Consider the following 19,301-nt stretch of genomic DNA (forward strand, 5'->3'; position numbering starts at 1 on the left):
GTTAGGACCAGTGATGTTGTCACTAGAGTCGATGTGTGGGCAGAGCTGACAACGGGGTTTGTTGCAGGGATAGGTTCCTGGGTTGGATTTTTTGTAGGGTGTATGGTTGCTGGTGAGTATTTGCTTCAGGTGGGGGGTAAGCCAGGATGGGTCTGTCGCCCACTGCCTGAGTGAGAGACGGATCATGTGCTAGGATAGGTTGTAGATCTTTAATGATGTGTTGGAGAGATTTTAGCTGGGGACTGTAGGTGATGACCAGTGGGATACTGTTGTTTCCTTTGTTGGGTCTGTCCTGTAGTAGGTGACTTCTGGGTACCCGTCTGGCTCCGTCAATTTGTTTCTTCATTTCTCCAGGTGGGTATTGTAGTTTTAGGAATGTTTCATAGAGATCCTGTAGGTGTTTGTCTCTGTCTGAGGGATCAGAGAAAATCCGGTTGTATCTTAAGGCTTGGCTGTAGACAATGGATCGTGTAATGTGTCCAGGTTGAAAGCTGGAGGCATGAAGATACATATTGCGGTCAGTTGGTTTTCGGTATAGGGTGGTATTAATGTGACCATGCTTTATTTGTATTGTAGTGTCCAGGAAGTAGATTTCTTGTGTGGACTGGTCCAGGCTGAGGTTGATGGTGGGATGGAAGAAATCCATTTTTTGAAGAAAATCCTACAAAAAATCCAACCCAGGAACCTATCCCTAAACAAACCCCGTTGTCAGCTCTGCCCACACATCAACTCTAGTGACAACATCACTGGTCTTAACCACATCAATCACACCATAAGGGGCTCATTCACCTGTACATTCACTAACGTTATATATGCCATCATGTGCCAGCAATGCCCCTCTGCCATGTACATTGGCCAAACTTGACTATCACGACGCAAAAGGATAAATGGACACAAATCAGACATAAACAATAATAACCTCCATAAACCAGTAGGAGAACACTTCAGTCTCCCAGGGCACACTGTCACTGACTTGAAAGTTGCTGTACTTCTCCAAAAAAACCTCCAAAAACAGACTTCAAAGAGAAACTGCTGAGTTGGAAATGATCTGCAAACTTGACACATTCAAACTGGGTTTAAACAGAGATTTGGAATGGCTCTCTCATTACAAGAGTTAAATTGCTTTGCTCACCCGTTCTCACCTCCTACTCAATGACTGTCATTAGACCTCAAGTACCCAGCTTTCATCCACCTCCCCCATTGTTCTCTTTGCACTTGTATATGTATATGATGATCCTATGTTTCTCATTTCTACCTCTGCATCTGATGAAGTGAGCTGAGTCTCATAGAATCATAGAATCATAGAATATTAGAGTTGGAAGGGACCTCAGGAGGTCATCTAGTCCAACCCCCTGCTCAAAGCAGGACTAACCTCTGCTATATCATCCCAACCAGGGCTTTGTCAAGCCGCAGCTTAAAAACCTCTAAGGATGGAGACTCCACCACCTCCCTAGGTAACCCATTCCAGTGCTTCACCACCCTCCTAGTAAAAAACTTTTTCCTAATGTCCAACCTAGACCTCCCTCCCTGCAACTTGAGACCGTTGCTCCTTGTTCTGTCATCTGCCACCACCGAGAACAGCCTAGCCCCATCCTCCCTAGAACCCCCTTTCAGGTAGTTAAAGGCCGCTATCAAATCCCCCCTCACTCTTCTCTTTTGCAGACTAAACAAGCCCAGTTCCCTCAGCCTCTCCTCATAAGTCCTGTGCTCCAGCCCCCTAATCATTTTTGTTGCCCTCCGCTGGACTCTCTCCAACTTGTCCACATCCTTTTTGTATTGGGGGGCCCAAAACTGGACACAATATTCTAAATGCGGCCTCACCAATGCCGAATAGAGGGGAATAATCACTTCCCGTGACCTGCTAGCAATGCCCCTCCTAATGCAGCCCAATATGCCATTGGCCTTCTTGACAACCAGGGCACACTGCTGACTCATATCCAGCTTTTTATCCACTGTTACCCCCAGGTCCTTTTCTGCAGAGCTGCTGCCCAGCTCCTCGGTCCCCAGTCTATAGCTGTGCATGGGATTCTTTCTTCCTAAGTGGAGGACTCTGCACTTTTCTTTGTTGAACCTCATTAGATTTCTTTTGGCCCAATCCTCCAGTTTGTTTAGGTCACTCTGTATCCTATCCCTACCTTGCAGGGTATCTACCACTCCCCCCAGCTTAGTGTCGTCCGCAAACTTGCTGAGGGTGCAATCTACCCCATCCTCCAGATCATTAATAAAGATGTTGAACAAAACCGGCCCCAGGACCGACCCCTGGGGAACTCCGCTTGTGACCGGTTGCCAGCTAGACATGGAGCCATTGATCACTACTCGTTGAGCCCTATGCTCTAGCCAGTTCACTATCCATTTTATAGTCCATTCATCCAACCCATACTTCTTTAACTTGCTGATAAGAATACTGTGAGAAACCATATCAAAAGCTTTGCTAAAGTCAAGGTATATCACATCCACCGCCTTCCCCACATCCACAGAGCCAGTCACCTCATCATAGAAAGCAATCAGGTTGGTCAGGCATGACTTTCCCTTGGTGAATCCGTGTTGACTGTTCCTGATCACCTTCCTCTCTTCCAAGTGCCTTAAAATGGATTCCTTAAGGACCTGCTCCATGATCTTTCCAGGGATTGAGGTGAGGCTGACCGGTCTGTAGTTCCCCGGATCCTCTTTCCTTCCTTTTTTGAAGATGGGCACTATATTTGCTTTTTTCCAGTCCTCAGGGACCTCCCCCTGTTGCCACGAGCTTTCAAAGATAATAGCCAATGGCTCTGAAATCACCTCAGCCAACTCCCTCAGCACCCTCGGGTGCATTGCATCCGGCCCCATGGACTTGTGAATGTCCAATCCTTCTAAATAGCCTTGAACCTGTTCCTTCAGCACTGCGGGATGTTTGCCTCCTTCCCATTCTGTGCCACCCAGTACAGCAGTCTGGGAGCTGATCTTGTCTGTGAAGACAGAGGCAAAAAAGGCATTGAGTACCTCAGCCTTCTCCACATCCTCCGTCACTAGGTCGCCTCCCTCTTTCTTTAAGGGGCCTACACTTTCCCGAATCTTCCTCTTGTTGGCAACATGCCTGTAGAAACCCTTTTTGTTCCCCTTCACGTCCCTTGCTAGCTGCAACTCCAATTGCGCTTTGGCCTTCCTCATTTCATTCCTGCACGTTCGAGCAGTGTTTATATAATCCTCCCTAGTCATCTGACCAAGCTTCCACTTCTTGTAAGCTTCTTTTTTGCGTTTAAGTTCACCAAGGACATCTTTGTTAAGCCAAGCTGGACGCCTACCATATTTGCTATTCTTTCTGCACATCGGGATGGTTTGCTCTTGTGCCCTCAATAAGGTCTCCTTAAAATACAGCCAGCTCTCTTGGGTTCCTTTCCCCCTCATATTAGCCTCCCAGGGAATCCTGCCCATCAGTTCCCTGAGGGAATCAAAGTCCGCTTTTCTGAAGTCCATGGTCCGTATCCTGCTGTTCCCCTTTCTTCCTTTCATCAGGATCCTGAACTCGACCATCTCATGGTCACTGCTGCCTAGGTTGCCACCCACTTCTACTTCCCCTACCAAATCTTCCCTGTTTGTGAGCAGCAGGTCAAGAGAAGCACGGCCCCTAGTTGGTTGCTCCAGCACTTGCACCAGGAAATTGTCAGCGACACTCTCCAAAAACTTCCTGGATTGTTTGTGCTCTGCTGTATTGCTCTTCCAGCAGATGTCAGGGTGATTGAAGTCTCCCATGAGAATCAGGCCCTGTGAACTGGAAACTTTCCCCAGTTGAGTAAAGAAAGCCTCATCTACCTCATCCTCCTGGTCTGGTGGTCTGTAACAGACACCCACCATGACAGCACGCTTATTGTTCTTGCTTCTAAGCTTAACCCAGAGACACTCAACTGACTTATCTCCAGTTTCATACTGGAGCTCAGAGCAGTCATAGTGCTCTCTTACATACAGTGCAACTCCTCCCCCCTTCGCCCCTGCCTGTCCTTCCTGAACAGTTTATACCCATCCATGACAGCGCTCCAATCGTGAGAGTTATTCCACCAAGTCTCAGTTATTCCAATCATGTCGTAGTTTCTTGACTGTGCCAGGACTTCCAGTTCCTCTTGCTTGTTTCCCAGGCTTCTTGCATTTGTGTACAGGCACTTGAGATAAGTAGCCGACTGGCCTACTTTCACAGTATGAATCGGGAGGCCTCCCCTGCTGCCCCCTCCTCCTTCTGCTTCCTTGCGGTGTCCCTCTTCCCCACTAACCTTCGGGCTTAGGTCCCCGTCCCCCGTCAAAACTAGTTTAAAGCCCTCCTCACTAGGTTAGCCAGCCTGTCTGCGAAGATACTCTTCCCTGTCTTCGTTAGATGAATCCCGTCTCTTCCTAGTAGTCCTTCTTCCTGAAACAACATCCCATGATCGAAGAATCCAAAGCCCTCTCTTCGACACCACCTGCGTAACCACGCATTTACTTCCACAATGCGACGGTCCCTACCTGGGCCTTTTCCCTGAACAGGGAGGATGGATGAGAACACCACTTGCGCTTCAAACTCCTTTATCTCTTTTCCCAGAGCCACATAGTCTGCAGTGATCCGCTCAAGATCATTCTTGGCAGTGTCATTGGTGCCCACGTGGAGAAGCAGGAAGGGGTAGCAGTCTGAGGACTTGATAAGTTTTGGCAGTCTCTCCGTCACATCCCGAATCCTAGCTCCAGGCAAGCAGCACACTTCTCTAGTTTCCCGGTCCGGACGGCAGATGGATGACTCATGAAAGCTTATGCCTGCTAAAATTAAATGTGTTAGTCTTTAAAGTGCCACAGAACTCTTGTTGTTTTTGTCTTATACAGACTAACACGGCTACCCCTTGGAACTCTATTACATAGGGCTTCTCATCTTCAAAGCACTTTACAGATATTCATTAATCCTTCCAATATGCAGGGGATGGAGGTAAAAACACGGCTTGGAAAGGTTTTCTTGGGCAACAGGATAACTTTGGAGCTAATACCAAATCTGAATGGGAAAAGTATGCTGTGCAGAGATTGCCACCACTTGTGCAGAATTATGTGGCGATTTTGTTTGTACAGACAGTTGCTGTGGTATGTAGCTTGCTTGAGATTTGTATTTCAAATATGTATGGTTAAGAGGTTTTTTTCTGAATTCTCCTATTCCTGATGTTCTTTTTGTTTTGTTTTTAATATGCAGTGGAAATTATGAGACTGAGTGTGTTGCCAGCTCACTCAGCATCTTAACAATGCAGAGCCTTTTGTTTGGCAAGCCTAAGAAAATCACTGCAATTTTGTACTAGATTTTATTATTATCCTGACTCAAGAATGTATTTTCTCTCTCTTTTAATAAGGTTTTTGAAAAATAGTTTTGTACAGCAATGTTTAAGTGATAACAGTCATTGCTAAAGGTTGGTGGTGTAGAAACAACATTCATAACAGCTCCATTATTTTCTGCAGTACCTCCAGCAACAAGAAGAATCATGCCATATAGACAAAATGCTGGGTGAATGAGGGGGCCAGGGAAGGTAGTTACTATTAGTTTTAGATTATTCACTGTAAAGGGCATTAGCGGAGCAGCCTTTGTATATATTTTCATTCCTATAAAGAGAGAGAGAAATTAGGTCAAGCAAGTTCATTATAGAAAGACATTATCTGTATAATGATATACCTTGACTTTAGCAAAGCTTTTGATACGGTCTCTCACAGTATTCTTATCAGCAAGTTAAAGAAGTATGGGTTGGATGAATGGACTATAAAATGGATAGAGAACTGGCTAGAGCATAGGGCTCAACGAGTAGTGATCAATGGCTCCATGTCTAGCTGGCAGGCGGTCACAAGCGGAGTGCCCCAGGGGTCAGTGCTGGGGCCAGTTTTGTTCAACATCTTCATTAATGATCTGGAGGATGGGGTAGATTGCACCCTCAGCAAGTTTGCAGATGACACTAAGCTAGGGGGAGTAGTAGATACCCTGGAAGGCAGGGATAGGATACAGAAGGACCTAAGCAAACTGGAGGATTGGGCCAAAAGAAATCTGATGAGGTTCAAGTGCAGAGTCCTGCACTTTGGACGGAAGAATCCCATACACAGCTACAGACTGGGGACCGACGAGCTAGGCAGCAGTTCTGCAGAAAAGGATAAGTGGATACGAAGCTGGATATGAGTCAGCAGTGTGCCCTGATTGCCAAGAAGGCCAATAGCATATTGGGCTGCATGAGTAGGAGCATTGCCAGCAGATCGCGGGAAGTGATTGTTCCCCTCTATTCGGCATTGGTGAAGATGCATTTGGAGTATTGTGTCCAGTTTTGGGCCCCCCCACTACAAAAAGGATGTGGAGAAGTTGGAGAGAGTCCAGCGGATGGCAACAAAAATTATTAGGGGGCTGGAGCACAGGACTTATGAGGAGAGGCTGAGGAAACTAGGCTTGTTTAGTCTGCAGAAGTGAAGAATGAGTGGGGGATTTGATAGCAGCCTTTAACTACCTAAAAGGGGGTTCCAGGGAGGTTGGAGCTAGGCTGTTCTCAGTGGTGGTAGATGACAGAACAACGAGCAACGGTCTCAAGTTGCAGTGGGGGAGATCTAGGTTGGACATTAGGAAAAAGCTTTTCACTAGGAGGGTGGTGAAGCACTGGAATGGGTTACCTAGAGAGGTGATGGAATCTCCACCTTAGAGGTTTTTAAGCTGCGGCTTGACAAAACCCTCGCTGGGATTATTTAGCTGAGGTTAGTCCTGCTTTGAGCAGGGGGTTGGACTAGATGACCTCCTGAGGTCCCTTCCAACTCCATGATACTAGGGAGCAATTGTTTCTTTCTAGCGGTATCTGCAGGGGCCCTTTTCATCCTGGTGACAAACCAAGCCTCTCTGTGCTGTTTGCATACTGTGAAAGAGTCCAGTCCCTATTTGACTTGGTGGCATCGCCACAAACCCCGTCCTGCACGTCCCTCTCCTATATTAGAGTAACTTTCTGCTTTAAGTTGTTCAGCATAAAAAGGCTCAGCTGCACCTTATTAGTGTCTTAAGGGTGCCTCCTTGGCTGCCTCTAAACGTTTGGTTGAGGATTCCCCTGCCCCAAACTCTAGGCCATTGAGCAGCTTGGCAGCCCCTAGGTACACAACTGGAATGAAGTGTACCCTACTGAAACGGGAGAGTTTTAGGGTCTCTTCCAGTGAACAGCACAGGAACTTCATAGACACACATCTGCCAGGCTCTTTTGGGTGAAACTCAGACCTCCTATAACTTCAGTATGAGTTGCAGTCATTTGTATTTTATGGCACAATAGCATGGTCTAGGGAGAGAGAAGAATTGCTTCCTGTTTTCGCCTGGTTAGTATGCTGGCTTGCTTCAATGAGTCTCACAAGAAATATTTAAGTACAGTAGAACATCAGAATTATGAAAACCTCGGGAATGGAAGTTGTTCGTAACTCTGAAATGTTTGTAACCCTGAACAAAATGTTATGGTTGTTCTTTCAAAAGTTTACAACTGAACATTGACTTAATACAGCTTTGAAACTTCATTATGCAGAAGAAATATGCCGCTTTTAACCATCTTAATTTAAATGAAACAAGCACAGAAACAGTTTATTTACCTTGCCAAATCTTTTTTTTAAACTTAACCTTTATTTTTTTAGTAGTATATGTTTAACACAGCACTGTACTGTATTTGCTTCTTTTTTGTCTCTGCTGCTGATTGCATACTTCTGGTTCTAAATGAGGTGTTCGTAACTCTGAGGTTCTACCGTGTGCTACCCATACCTTCCTCTAAACTGGTGAACATCACTATTTTGATTGTTACCATTGTCTCCAAGTGCTAGTATTATGGATCTTATTCACAGGAATGGCAGAGATTTGAGTGCAACTACTGAGCTAATGATACGTCATTCCCAGAAGTACTGCCTCAATTAGTAATAATCCTGGAGGTGAAGTGAAGTATTGTTCTACTGCCTGTTGGCTCAGGAAAAGACTGTTTAAAAAAATTCCAACAATATTTTCTTACAGGAAATCTGACCCTAGTCTGACTAGAAGTTTTCCCACAGGAAAAGATAGATTTTGGTGGAGTTTTCCATTAGGAAAATTGAAACGTAATGTTTCAAGTCAACATTAACTTCTGCATCTGCCTGCACTGCTGAGGGCCTCTTGGGAGTTGTAGTTCTAGGTCTCCCTTGTCCCCATTCTTTTCTATGGGACCTGCTGTCCAACCAAACTATATCTCCCATGAGGCACCACAGTCTGTCTGTGCACTGAACTACCATTTTGCATCATGAGAGTCTGATGGCTCAGGCACATGCAGAGATTAATGCTGACTCAACTCAAAATGTAACATTTCAGTGGGGGAGTGATGACATTTTTAGTTTTAATTGAAAAGCCTAAATGAAGACTTTCAACATTTTTTAATTTAAATGTTTCAGAACATTTTGTTCTGCAGAAAGTTACGATATTTTGACTTTTTGTCTTGATTCAAGATGGGGAAAAGATATTGAAATATCTGAATTTTCTGCAGGATCAAAATTCCATTTTTTGATAAGCTTTATTTAGAACATTGGTTTTCAACCTTTTTTCATTTGTGGATCCCTAAAAAATTTCAAATGGAGGTGCAGACCCCAGTCTGAAAACCACTGATTTAGAAAGTTGTGTTCAAATTTCTTAGAAAAAATTCAACTTGTAGTCAGTGCTGACCCTGCTGTATGAAACTTTAGAAGAGATGAGAATGCATGTCTCATCTGTTCCCTCTTTGGTAGCTTTCTTTGTGGAACATAAAGTTCCCAATGAATCCATTTATATGCTTAAAGTCAAGCACATGCTTAAGTCTTTTTAGGACTGTTGCTTTTAATAGTGGGAGAAAGGCTTTATCATCTAGATTTTTAATGAAAGTTTTGAGAAACATGGCAGTGATTGAATTTGAAATAGTATTACAACTGTGCTAATTGTGTGGAAAAATAAAGCAGGTACATAGAATCTCTCTCAGCACCCCACCCCTTGTCTTCATTTTAAAAGTAGCACGGACCATTGCAGGTGTTATGTAATCCTCCTCGTATCAACTTCCTGTCATTATTCTGGATTTATTGCATCTGAGGAGTGAATTTCTGCAGCTGATGTTAAAAATTGAACAGACCTCATGTTTGTAAACCATATTTGAGCATCTCTTATATTAAAAAACAAACAACTCCTCACTCGAACTCCTCACTAGATTACTGTCCTCAAAAATGCAGTAGCACTGGTTTAAGCTGCAGAATGCCTGCAGAACTTTGAGATGCTGAACACTTGGATTTTTCATGGGTTTTCATTAGGAATTGGAGTTGCTCAGCTCTTCTGAAAATCAAGCCGTATGTTTCTATATGATATAAAAGAGTTATCCAGTGTAATTTTTTTACACTGATTTTTATCTGGGAGGTGCTTGAAAATTCAAGCACAAATTGTGACTGTACAGATATAAGTGTGGAAAACACCATCAGGCAGGTTTCAGTGGAATGTTTCTGTTGGAATTTTGTCTGTGTTTGTATGTTACCCTATCAACATTCTAGTTTTCTTCCTGCAGAGTGGAAATCCCCTTCGTTTTCCAGATGATGCAGTCTGGACTAATCCACGGCCTGGCCTTTTGGTTTGATGTGGCATTTGTGGGATCACTGTATGTATTTTTTTTTATCATTCCCATGAAACATTAAATGCAGAAAAAAATTGCCTCCTTATTCACGCAGGAAAGTGTGATCTTACTCTGATGTTGAACTTGTCATGTTATTCCCAGTAGGTAATGCCTTCCTGAGGTAGCAACCATGGGAATGACCACACAGGGCTGACATTATCACTCAGATGGCAGTATTCTTGTCTCCAGCAGTTTGTGGGTTAGGGTTATTCCATGTCACCTTATGTTCAGGAATTGTTATAGTTTGGGATTTTTAAGTATTTTTTCTGTTAGGTGCCATTCTCATAACTTTCTGCATAAAACCACTCCTTAATTACTGTCCTGTTTGAGTCTAATTGTTCAGTGTAATGGGGAAGGACAGGAACACGTGCTGTAATTGCTCACTGTGGGCTTGGGCTTGCTTGGGAGCCAGAGGCATCTCACAAGAGTAATTGGGACCTGCTGTGCTTGATGCTGCTACTTACTATTCTGGAAAGTAAGTGAGGGAGTTGCTCAGTGGAAAAGGAGTGTAAACTTAACATCAGAGAGAATGTCATCTCAACTCTAACAAAAAAGCATGTCCAATAGGGACGGGGGGAGAGTTTTTTCTTTTATATTAAATAACTTGGTAAGAATTGGACATGTCTTCATGAAACAAAGAATAATTGAAGACCCTCAAAAGCTAATAAGGTTTTAATTATTTGATTTTCTACTTTTTGTCTTTGATAAATACCCTTCATCAGCACCTGAGTAGCTCACTGAGTAAGGGTTTTACTCAGAACATGACATTCCCTTTTTTCTTTTTCTTTTTTTTTAAAGTAGTAGTTTACTTTAGAACTCGAATTTTACTAGCAAGTGGATTTGGAATAGAGCCTCGCTTTAGCCCCACGTGGCACAAAGCAGCAGAGGTTTCCTGTTATGTGGGAGCTGATTGAAACATATCAATTGAAAAAGCCATTTTGGTGTAGAATGCAGCTGACAAGAGTGGGACTGATCTCTGCACCAGCTAATCTATTAAATATCGAGTCATGTTTAAATTCCTGTTCTTAATATTCAGAGCTCTCAATGGGCTGGATTAGGGATATCTCACAGGCTGCCCCTTAGAGATGCAGGCCTTGTCTACACTACACAGGTGTGTCAACAAAAGCTGACAAAACAGTCGAGGTATACACACTGAAATGCTCCTCCCTCTGATATAAGTCCCCTGCTATGCTGACATAATAAAATCACCTCAATGAGAAGCGTAGGGATTATGTCCATGTAGTTAGAGCACTGACAGACACTGCATTGCTTACATCAGTTGTTGTCTGTTGTTCTTGTCAATTTCGTGCTCCAGCCTGGCAGCTACAGCCCAATTGCCCCCACCCCCGCCTTTCTGGAGAGCTGGGTGGCTGGACCCCGCCCACCGGTGGGAAGTTGGGGCAAGAAGCCCAATGGGGAGCTAGGGCGAGAAGTTGCACCCCACTCTCTGGGAGTGAGAAGCCCCAGGAGGCTTCCCCCACTCCCAGTGAGGAACGGGGAGATGGGGGTGGGCCTGCCGGGAGCCTACAGGGCAGGTGGAGCTGAGAGATCAGGCTCTCAGCTGCCTCTTAGGTTGGTGGACACGCACCACCGACCCAAGGAGGATAGTATGGACATCAGCCACCACAGTAATTAATGCAGTGACTGTAAGTCAACCTAACATAGGTCAACTTACCTTTGTAGTATAGACATAGCCTTATGAAAATCTCATTGGCAAGAGGCATGAAAACTGGAAACAGAACATTCTCAGTGGTGGTCCTCTTTAGTGGAACTCCTTGCCAAAGTAAAAAGGAAAGACCACTAACCTTACTGCTTTCAGGACAATTCCCATCTCTTTGCCATCATTTCTCTTAATTAGATCAAAAGAAACAGAGGGAAGATCATGGAGAAATGAACATTCTACTTTCTGGAAATAGAGAGAATAGAGAATACAGGTCCTAGAGATAGTGTCTGTTTTGAATCAACATTGGGTAGGTGCACAGATACCATGGTGACAAACACAGTATAGATTAGAATCATAGAGTTGGAAGGGACCTCAGGAGGTCATCTAGTCCAACCCCCTGATCAAAGCAGGACCAACCTCAACTAAATAATCCCAGCGAGGGTTTTGTCAAGCCGCAGCTTAAAAACCTCTAAAGATGGAGATTCCACCACCTCCCTAGGTAACCCATTCCAGTGCTTCACCACCCTCCTAGTGAAAAACTTTTTCCTAATGTCCAACCTAGACCTCCCCCACTGCAACTTGAGACCGTTACTCCTTGTTCTGTCACCTGCCACCACTGAGAACAGCCTAGCTCCATCCTCCCTGGAACCCCCTTTTAGGTAGTTAAAGGCTGCTATCAAATCCCCTCTCATTCTTCTCTTCTGCAGACTAAACAAGCCTAGTTCTCTCAGCCTCTCCTCATAAGTCTTGTGCTCCAGCCCCCTAATCATTTTTGTTGCCCTCCGCTAGACTCTCTCCAACTTCTCCACATCCTTTTTGTAGTGGGGGGCCCAAAACTGGACACAATACTCCAAATGCGGCCTCACCAATGCCGAATAGAGGGGAACAATCACTTCCCGCGATCTGCTGGCAATGCTCCTACTTATGCAGCCCGATATGCTATTAGCCTTATTGGCAAACAGGGCACACTTCTGACTCATATCCAGCTTCTTATCCACTGTAACTCCCAGGTCCTTTTCTGCAGAGCTGCTGCCCAGCTCGTCGGTCCCCAGTCCGTAACTGTGCATGGGATTCTTCCGTCCAAAGTGGAGGACTCTGCACTTGTCCTTGTTGAACCTCATTAGATTTCTTTTGGCCCAATCCTCCAGTTTGTTTAGGTCCTTCTGTATCCTATCCCTGCCTTCCAGGGTATCTACTACTCCCCCTAGTTTAGTGTCATCTGCAAACTTGCTGAGGGTGCAATCTACCCCATCCTCCAAATCATTGATGAAGATGTTGAACAAAACTGGCCCCAGCACTGACCCCTGGGGCACTCCGCTTGTGACCGCCTGCCAGCTAGACATGGAGCCATTGATCACTACTTGCTGAGCACTATGCTCTAGCCAGTTCTCTATCCATTTTATAGTCCATTCATCCAACCCATACTTCTTTAACTTGCTGATAAAAATACTGTGAGAGACCGTATCAAAAGCTTTGCTAAAGTCATGGTATATCATGTCCACCGCTTTCCCCAGAATAGACACTTGAGGGCTTGTCTGTCCTATGTAATTGCAAAGTTGTTACATTTGAAACCTCACCTTCATCATCACCTTCAACAAAATCAAATTGGGTCTGTCCAAGATCAGTCACTCTGCAAGTTCAACACATGTTTACTCTGGCTTTTTAACACGGGGAAGAGTGTCCACTAAACTAATAACAATTTATGAATGAAGGAAAAGGGATGGCAACTGAATTCCTTTTTAATTCAATCTTTCCTGCCCTTCCTCCTGTTACCACTGAGACAAACTACATCAATAATAATCTTTCCAATTCTCTCTTATGGAAAAAGAAAATGCTCTCTCCCTCTTTTTCTTTCAATATCCATTGCATGGCTTTCCAGTGAGCTGTTTTACAAAATGGTATTTCAGTGAGGAGAAAGGGAATGGGAAGAAAGCCCCTTAAGTTAGAAAGAAAGCACTTATCTGATATCAAAAGGCAACAGCTTCCTTCACAGCAGGACTATATGAAGTCCAGCTGTGATGTTACTTCTGGAGGAGAAGGTGGAGCCAGGCCTCAGGGCAGCTATCAAGTACTTTTTAATTCAGTTGCTGCCTGCAATCCTGCTTAGCATGTATGCCCATTTCCCATTCCCTTCAGATGCAGGATCGAGCCTTAATTTTATGGGTCTGTCATACTGGATACGAGAGGGGAAGAGGTGTGGAGGTAATTCAGTGACATTTATAAATCAGAAATGTAGCTCTTTGTACAGCTTATTCATAAGTGGTTTAAAGTGTAAAAGAGACTGTTATGGAACCTATCATTCATAAATTCCCTCCCAAAATTATGTTGCTTTCTAATAGAACAAATGAGAGGGAGCCTATGTATTGTATTTTGTTTTAGGGTAACTGTTTGGTTGTCAACTGCTCCAACGGAACCTTTAACTCACTGGTATCAAGTACGCTGCCTCCTTCAGACTCCCCTCTTTGCCAAAGAAGGGGAAACTCTCTCAGGGAAAGTCCTGTTTGTAGCGAATAAACGGTAAGTAGCAAAGCAACTCCAGGAGACTTCTCATTGTGGTGTGCCTCTGTTGCTGAGGTTCTCCAAAATGTAGCATCCATTAGGGTAATTAGTAGTATAGAGAGTGGAAGAGGGTAAAATCAGAGATAAATAAATATACAGAGTTTAGAAAGCTGTGGAAATGGAAAAATCAAGCTGCACGGGATTTGTTTGAGTGCTTCCCATCTCTACATCCAAGATTGCAGGGTATAAATTCACCCTTCATTGTGGTGCCCAGAGGAAACATGTCTTGCCAAAATGTAGAGGGAGTATTTCCAAGGGAGATTGTAAAAACTACTAGTTCAACATACCTCTGCCAAATGACTTGATTTATCAACCAATTTAAAGATCAGATTGACTTTCATGCCTATAAACATCTGTCTATCCACACAACCCCAAATTTAGCACAGCAAAATTGATTTTCATGGAAGGAAAAATGTTGTCAGAAGCAGCATTTTCTTTGGTTTGAAATGCACAGCTGTCCCAATTTGTTAATGGTTTTAGAGATTGTGCATTCATCACCCTCATTTTTTTAGTGTAACATTTTTTCTTTGCAGATTTTGAATGTTTGTATTTTTTCCATTAGTGAATCTTGTGTAGGGACGATAAAATGGAGGTGGTGCTATATCCTTGCAAATTTTTACTTCTGAAAAGGATTTCCTATGGAAGCACTTTTCCCTGTTTACGACACTACTCATATATTACTGAGACACAGCATTCCCTTTTTAGTGTGGCTAGTGAAGAGGATGGTTCTCTAAGAGGTACATTTTTGTCAGAACAGAGTTATTTAACTGTATTACTACCCTTTTGCTGTCAATGGGAGTTGAGACGCATCACCCCTATCCCTGCTATGAAAACATTCCCTAAAGAGACTGGTTTGCACAGCTGGTTCATTTCAATCTAGTACACCTCTGTGCCAGAGAGTTCTCAGAAGATCAAAGGTTGTAGAAGCACTCTCAAAGCACTTCATTCACACCTGCAACAACTGCCCAAAGTGGGACTTTTTCCGTTTCCAAGCTTTCAGGTTAGGAGTTCTTCTTAAAGGAGATAAATAACACAAGTCACAATACATCCCTTCAAAAGTAAAAGTGTCAGTTACTAAATGTGTAAAGAAAACCAGTGTGCTCCACAAAGTGACTGTATAGCCACTACTCTAATTACATAGTCCTATAGTCTTCCTTACAATTCTGCCTAGGCAAATATACTATAGTAACTTTTGGAAGTTCCAGTGTATTTTTGCTTTCTTTGATGGACTTCCTTTGCATCAGTGTTTGGCCCAGCTTCATTGGTAGTTTTGCTGGATTGAGGACTTCAGGACTCGATTTTATATTTATGTCAAAGACTAGTAGAAGCAAAATTGATACTTTGTGAATCCTTAGGATTGATTCTTTTTTATACAGTTTTTATACAGACCTGTCACTATGGTGTCTGAGTGCCTGGCAACATCCAATTGGTTTATACATGTGTGTGTCTAGCTATTTAGTGTGCATGTGGCATATGTACCACAAATCAGGGTGGATAAAAATCAGTGATTTTTAAAAAATACAATAAGATGCTTTTATTTACATTAAACACATTTTTCTTTTTGAAAATAAACTTATTTTAAATTGACATCCTATGTTAAGGCCAAAATTTACTATAATCTATTAAAGTCATGTGAACAATTTTAAAAAATGTTACATTAATGAGCTTCCCTCAAAATGTAATGAGTTAAAGGGTGCTTCGTTTTCAATTATATACAGAATCAGGGAGAAAACTTCTTAAATTTAGAAGTCCACTCAAGCTTTATATGTCACAATATCATGTACTGCATTAAGTCTCTGTATTGTTTTAATCTTTACAATAGAGCAAATGCTGGTATTTACATTTTTCCAAGTTTAAGTACTTCCAGTTTCTGTTATACAGAAGAGCTTTTGCCTTAACTACTTTTGATTTCACAGTAGCTTGCAGGTGCAGAGAGAATATTTTTTTTCTTCATTTGGACTGGTTCATTCAAAGTTGAGAAACTGATTGGAAGCCAAAAAAACAGGAGAGCTTGTTTTCTTCCAATCTGTGAATAAAAACCTGGTGGGAGAGGATGAGATCTATTAATTCTAAAATCTTGAAGGCCATGAGACGTGATTTGCAAAGATATTTAGGTGTCTACTTGAGTTTTTAAGCAGTATAGGCACTTATGAAAATACCATTAGCACCTATTTACATAGGTAGGTGCCTAAATAGCTTTGAAAATATGGCCTATGGTGATCAGAAACAATCTGTCAATTCACTAACTACAGTTAATTCTTCCTTTGTTTAATAAATCAGTTTGAAATGTGAATAACTTTCGATAAACTTAGTTTTGTTCTTATGTATCCAGCACATTTAAGGTTGTTTTATTTAACTAATGAAAAATAATTTTAAAATGTTGTTTTTGTACATTTTTAATAGGATTTAAAAGATACATTTGGATGGAAACTGGAATTTAGTACAAAAAATCATCGAGTAAATAAGAAATGTCTCATTCACTGTTTTCTAACACAATAACAATGTAAAAGTTAATAATGTGAATAAATGTATGTTAAACTATATAATTGCTTCAATAAATGTGTACAGGTTCAGTGTATCCTACTGGTTAGCAAAAATAAGTACCAACTTTAGTTTATTTGGTTGCAAGTCAACATGCTTTAATGGGTTACCAACAAATGAGAATGAACCTTTCTTTAGTAAAATAACTAAAAAGTACAAATGCAAATCGAAGTTTCCTGCTTGCTGATTTAAATCAATCTATCCTGCAGAAAATAAATATAAAACCATACGCAAATACCAACTGAACCATTATCAACTGACAGTAATAAAGAACTCCCCAACTACATAGAAATGTTGATCACTCCTCTAAAACTACTTCCCCTCAGAAAATGCATGAGTAAATTGATAATGAAGGACTTCAACGTGCTGTAGTGTCAATAAACTGTCCCTGGTGGACCAATGAGGATGCTCTGTCTACAATACCAACACATACAAATACTAAGACTGGTTGCTGAGGTTTTCAGCTGCACAGAGAAGTGGCCTTGAAGATGTATATGACCCATATGATACAGGACTTTATACATCATAAGCAACACATTGAATTGCATCAGGAAATGAAGTGGAAGCCAGTGAAGTCCAAGGAAAATGGATGTAATTTGTTCCATGGAGGGGAGAGCAGGCAACCACATTCTGCACTAGGCAAAGTTTCAGAATGTTCTGGAAAGATAGCATCCTGTACAATGTGTTGTAATAATCCATTGTGGAGGTTACCAAAGCACAGATAAATAGGTTTACATGCAGAAGGAATAGTCAAACCTTTTTGCCCAGCAAAGATGTATTAAGGGTTCATAGAGTCCAAGGCCAGAAGGGACCATTCTGATCATCTAGTCTGACCTCCTGTCAAACACAGGCCATAGAACTCTTCCAAAATAATTCCTAGAGCAGAGCTTTTAGAAAAATATCCACTCTTGATTTAAAAATTGTCATGATGGAGAACCCACCACAACCCTTGGTAAATTGTTTCAAAGGTGAATTGTTTACACCATTCAAAATGTATGCCTTATTTCCAGTCTGATCTTAAAACTTTACTCCTGATTTCCAATCTGAATACCCCCTGAGTGATGGGGCAGATGTCTTCCCTGCCATTCTTGCCACCATTTTATATCTGGTCTGTCACTGCACACAGTCGGTCTGGACTATTCACAGGGCACCATTTCTATCCAGTCTTTCTGCTCAGCTGGGCAACATTCTGAGGGCCCAATTTATCCTGTTTCTTCAAAGGAGTACAAATTGCACTCCCTGTATCAGCCAGGGCCCCTGTACCCAAGGAAGAAACTTGCCCCTGAGAGAGAACAAACAGTGTTTGTATGGCTGTCTTCCTGATGGTGTTCCACGAGAGTGAGTAGCTTTAAAGCAAAGTCATGGTCCCATAAAAACACAGCTGATAGAGGCTGTTCAGGGCATGAATTGAACTAGCACATCCTCGCCATATTCACCCCTCCTCCCCCCCATCTGGTTTCACTCACTTATGTCCTCACTAATGACCAACTGGGACTGCCTCTGGCAGGCCAATCAGCATGGCTGCTGGTTCCTCCGAGTCTCCCATAGATGGTCCTTTGTCCCCTGCTCAGGGCAACGGCCCTCTCTGGCAATCATTCTGTAGGCGCAAAAGTAGCTGCCAAAGAATGCAAATAGTGCAGAGGCAGTAGCAACTGAAAAAACCCCAACATCTTAACATCATTCCTGCAATTTTGGTTCTTGTCCTCAGCCTCCTGCTACAGAAAAAAAATCATTAAATATTGACTCAGACCAGGAGACAGAGGATGTAAATTAAGGTAAAAAATGGTTCACCCACTTGAATTAGTGCTGGAAACCCCAAAACTACTTTGAGATTTATGGAAAATATGAACTCTGTGAGGTTCTTCATACTGTGAGGTTCAGTATTAGCATTTATAATTGGGACACTAAAAACTAGAAAGTGTGCCTGGCATTTTACAGACAAATCAAATACAGGCTAAATGTGAACATGATGCAGGGAAAGAAATCAACAGTGTGGTGCGGGGGAATAGGAGGAAAGGAAGATGAGGGTTACAGTAATGTTCTTGATGGTTCTGCAACATGCATACAAATCTGTAGTACTGACAATAATAAAGACAGTATGCCCAGATCATTTCCTAGGTCTTAATGACAAGCTAGACTGGTGCTGCCTAGAGACAAATAGCAAGATTTTTATTCAGAAATCTGGACACAAATTGAGCTTTTGGACTGGCCACCAACAGTGTCATATCTGTGGCAAGAATGCACTTATCTTTATTGTTTATCTTATTTTTGTATAAATTCCATTTCCTAGCAACAAGTCCCTGCAGGAAATGCATTTCTAGGTGATTATTGCACTTGAGTGGCTAAAGTTATTTAATCATTTATTTTGTACCACCACTCAAAGTGTGGTACGCTCACCAAGAAATGCACTGGCTTGCGTATTTTAATTCTGAATTAATTACATGTATTGCATTTTTGACCAACAAAATTCATTGCTGAATGTCAACCTCAGTTACAGTGAATGGATATTATGCAGCCTCTTTTAGATGTTGGGTAACAAGCTCCTAAGTCATCCATGTACTTTTGTAAATTTTACCCATTGGCTATGAATAAGGAATGAATCTGATCAAGCATGTATGAAATCAGAAGTATTGATCTCCTTGCATATTCATTACAAGTACCAAATGCTTACAACTCAAACACTGGGTACTTTGATAACACCATTAATTGATTTAAGATGTTAACAGATATAATCGTAGATCAGTTATATTGTCTTTTTTGTACTTCTATTTTTTATACAGACAGAGTTACGACATTCAGATTGTGGCTGTGGTGGACCAGACAGGCTTTAAATCTGGTAACATCCTTGATTTAAAGAATCCATTTTTTAGGTAAGAAATGTTCTTGGCTAAAATATACTGCTATTATTAATATAGTAAAATTTA

At 42.2% G+C, this 19,301-nt stretch overlaps 1 protein-coding gene across 1 annotated transcript in view; it reads left to right on the forward strand.

Annotated features, from left to right (window-relative positions):
* LOC137166689 (histone-arginine methyltransferase CARM1-like) overlaps positions 1–19,301 on the forward strand; it is a 47,018-nt gene that overhangs the window by 22,054 nt on the left and 5,663 nt on the right. The window contains exons 7-9 of the mRNA XM_067568536.1: positions 9,510–9,599; positions 13,657–13,794; positions 19,158–19,247. Coding sequence (XP_067424637.1) covers positions 9,510–9,599; positions 13,657–13,794; positions 19,158–19,247 — 318 coding nt within the window. The remainder of the gene's footprint in view (positions 1–9,509; positions 9,600–13,656; positions 13,795–19,157; positions 19,248–19,301) is intronic.

Source organism: Emydura macquarii, unplaced genomic scaffold (genome assembly GCF_026122565.2).
Source record: "Emydura macquarii macquarii isolate MOO-44397 ecotype Brisbane River unplaced genomic scaffold, CSIRO-AGI_Emac_v2 contig_2897, whole genome shotgun sequence".
Taxonomy (NCBI): domain Eukaryota; kingdom Metazoa; phylum Chordata; order Testudines; family Chelidae; genus Emydura; species Emydura macquarii.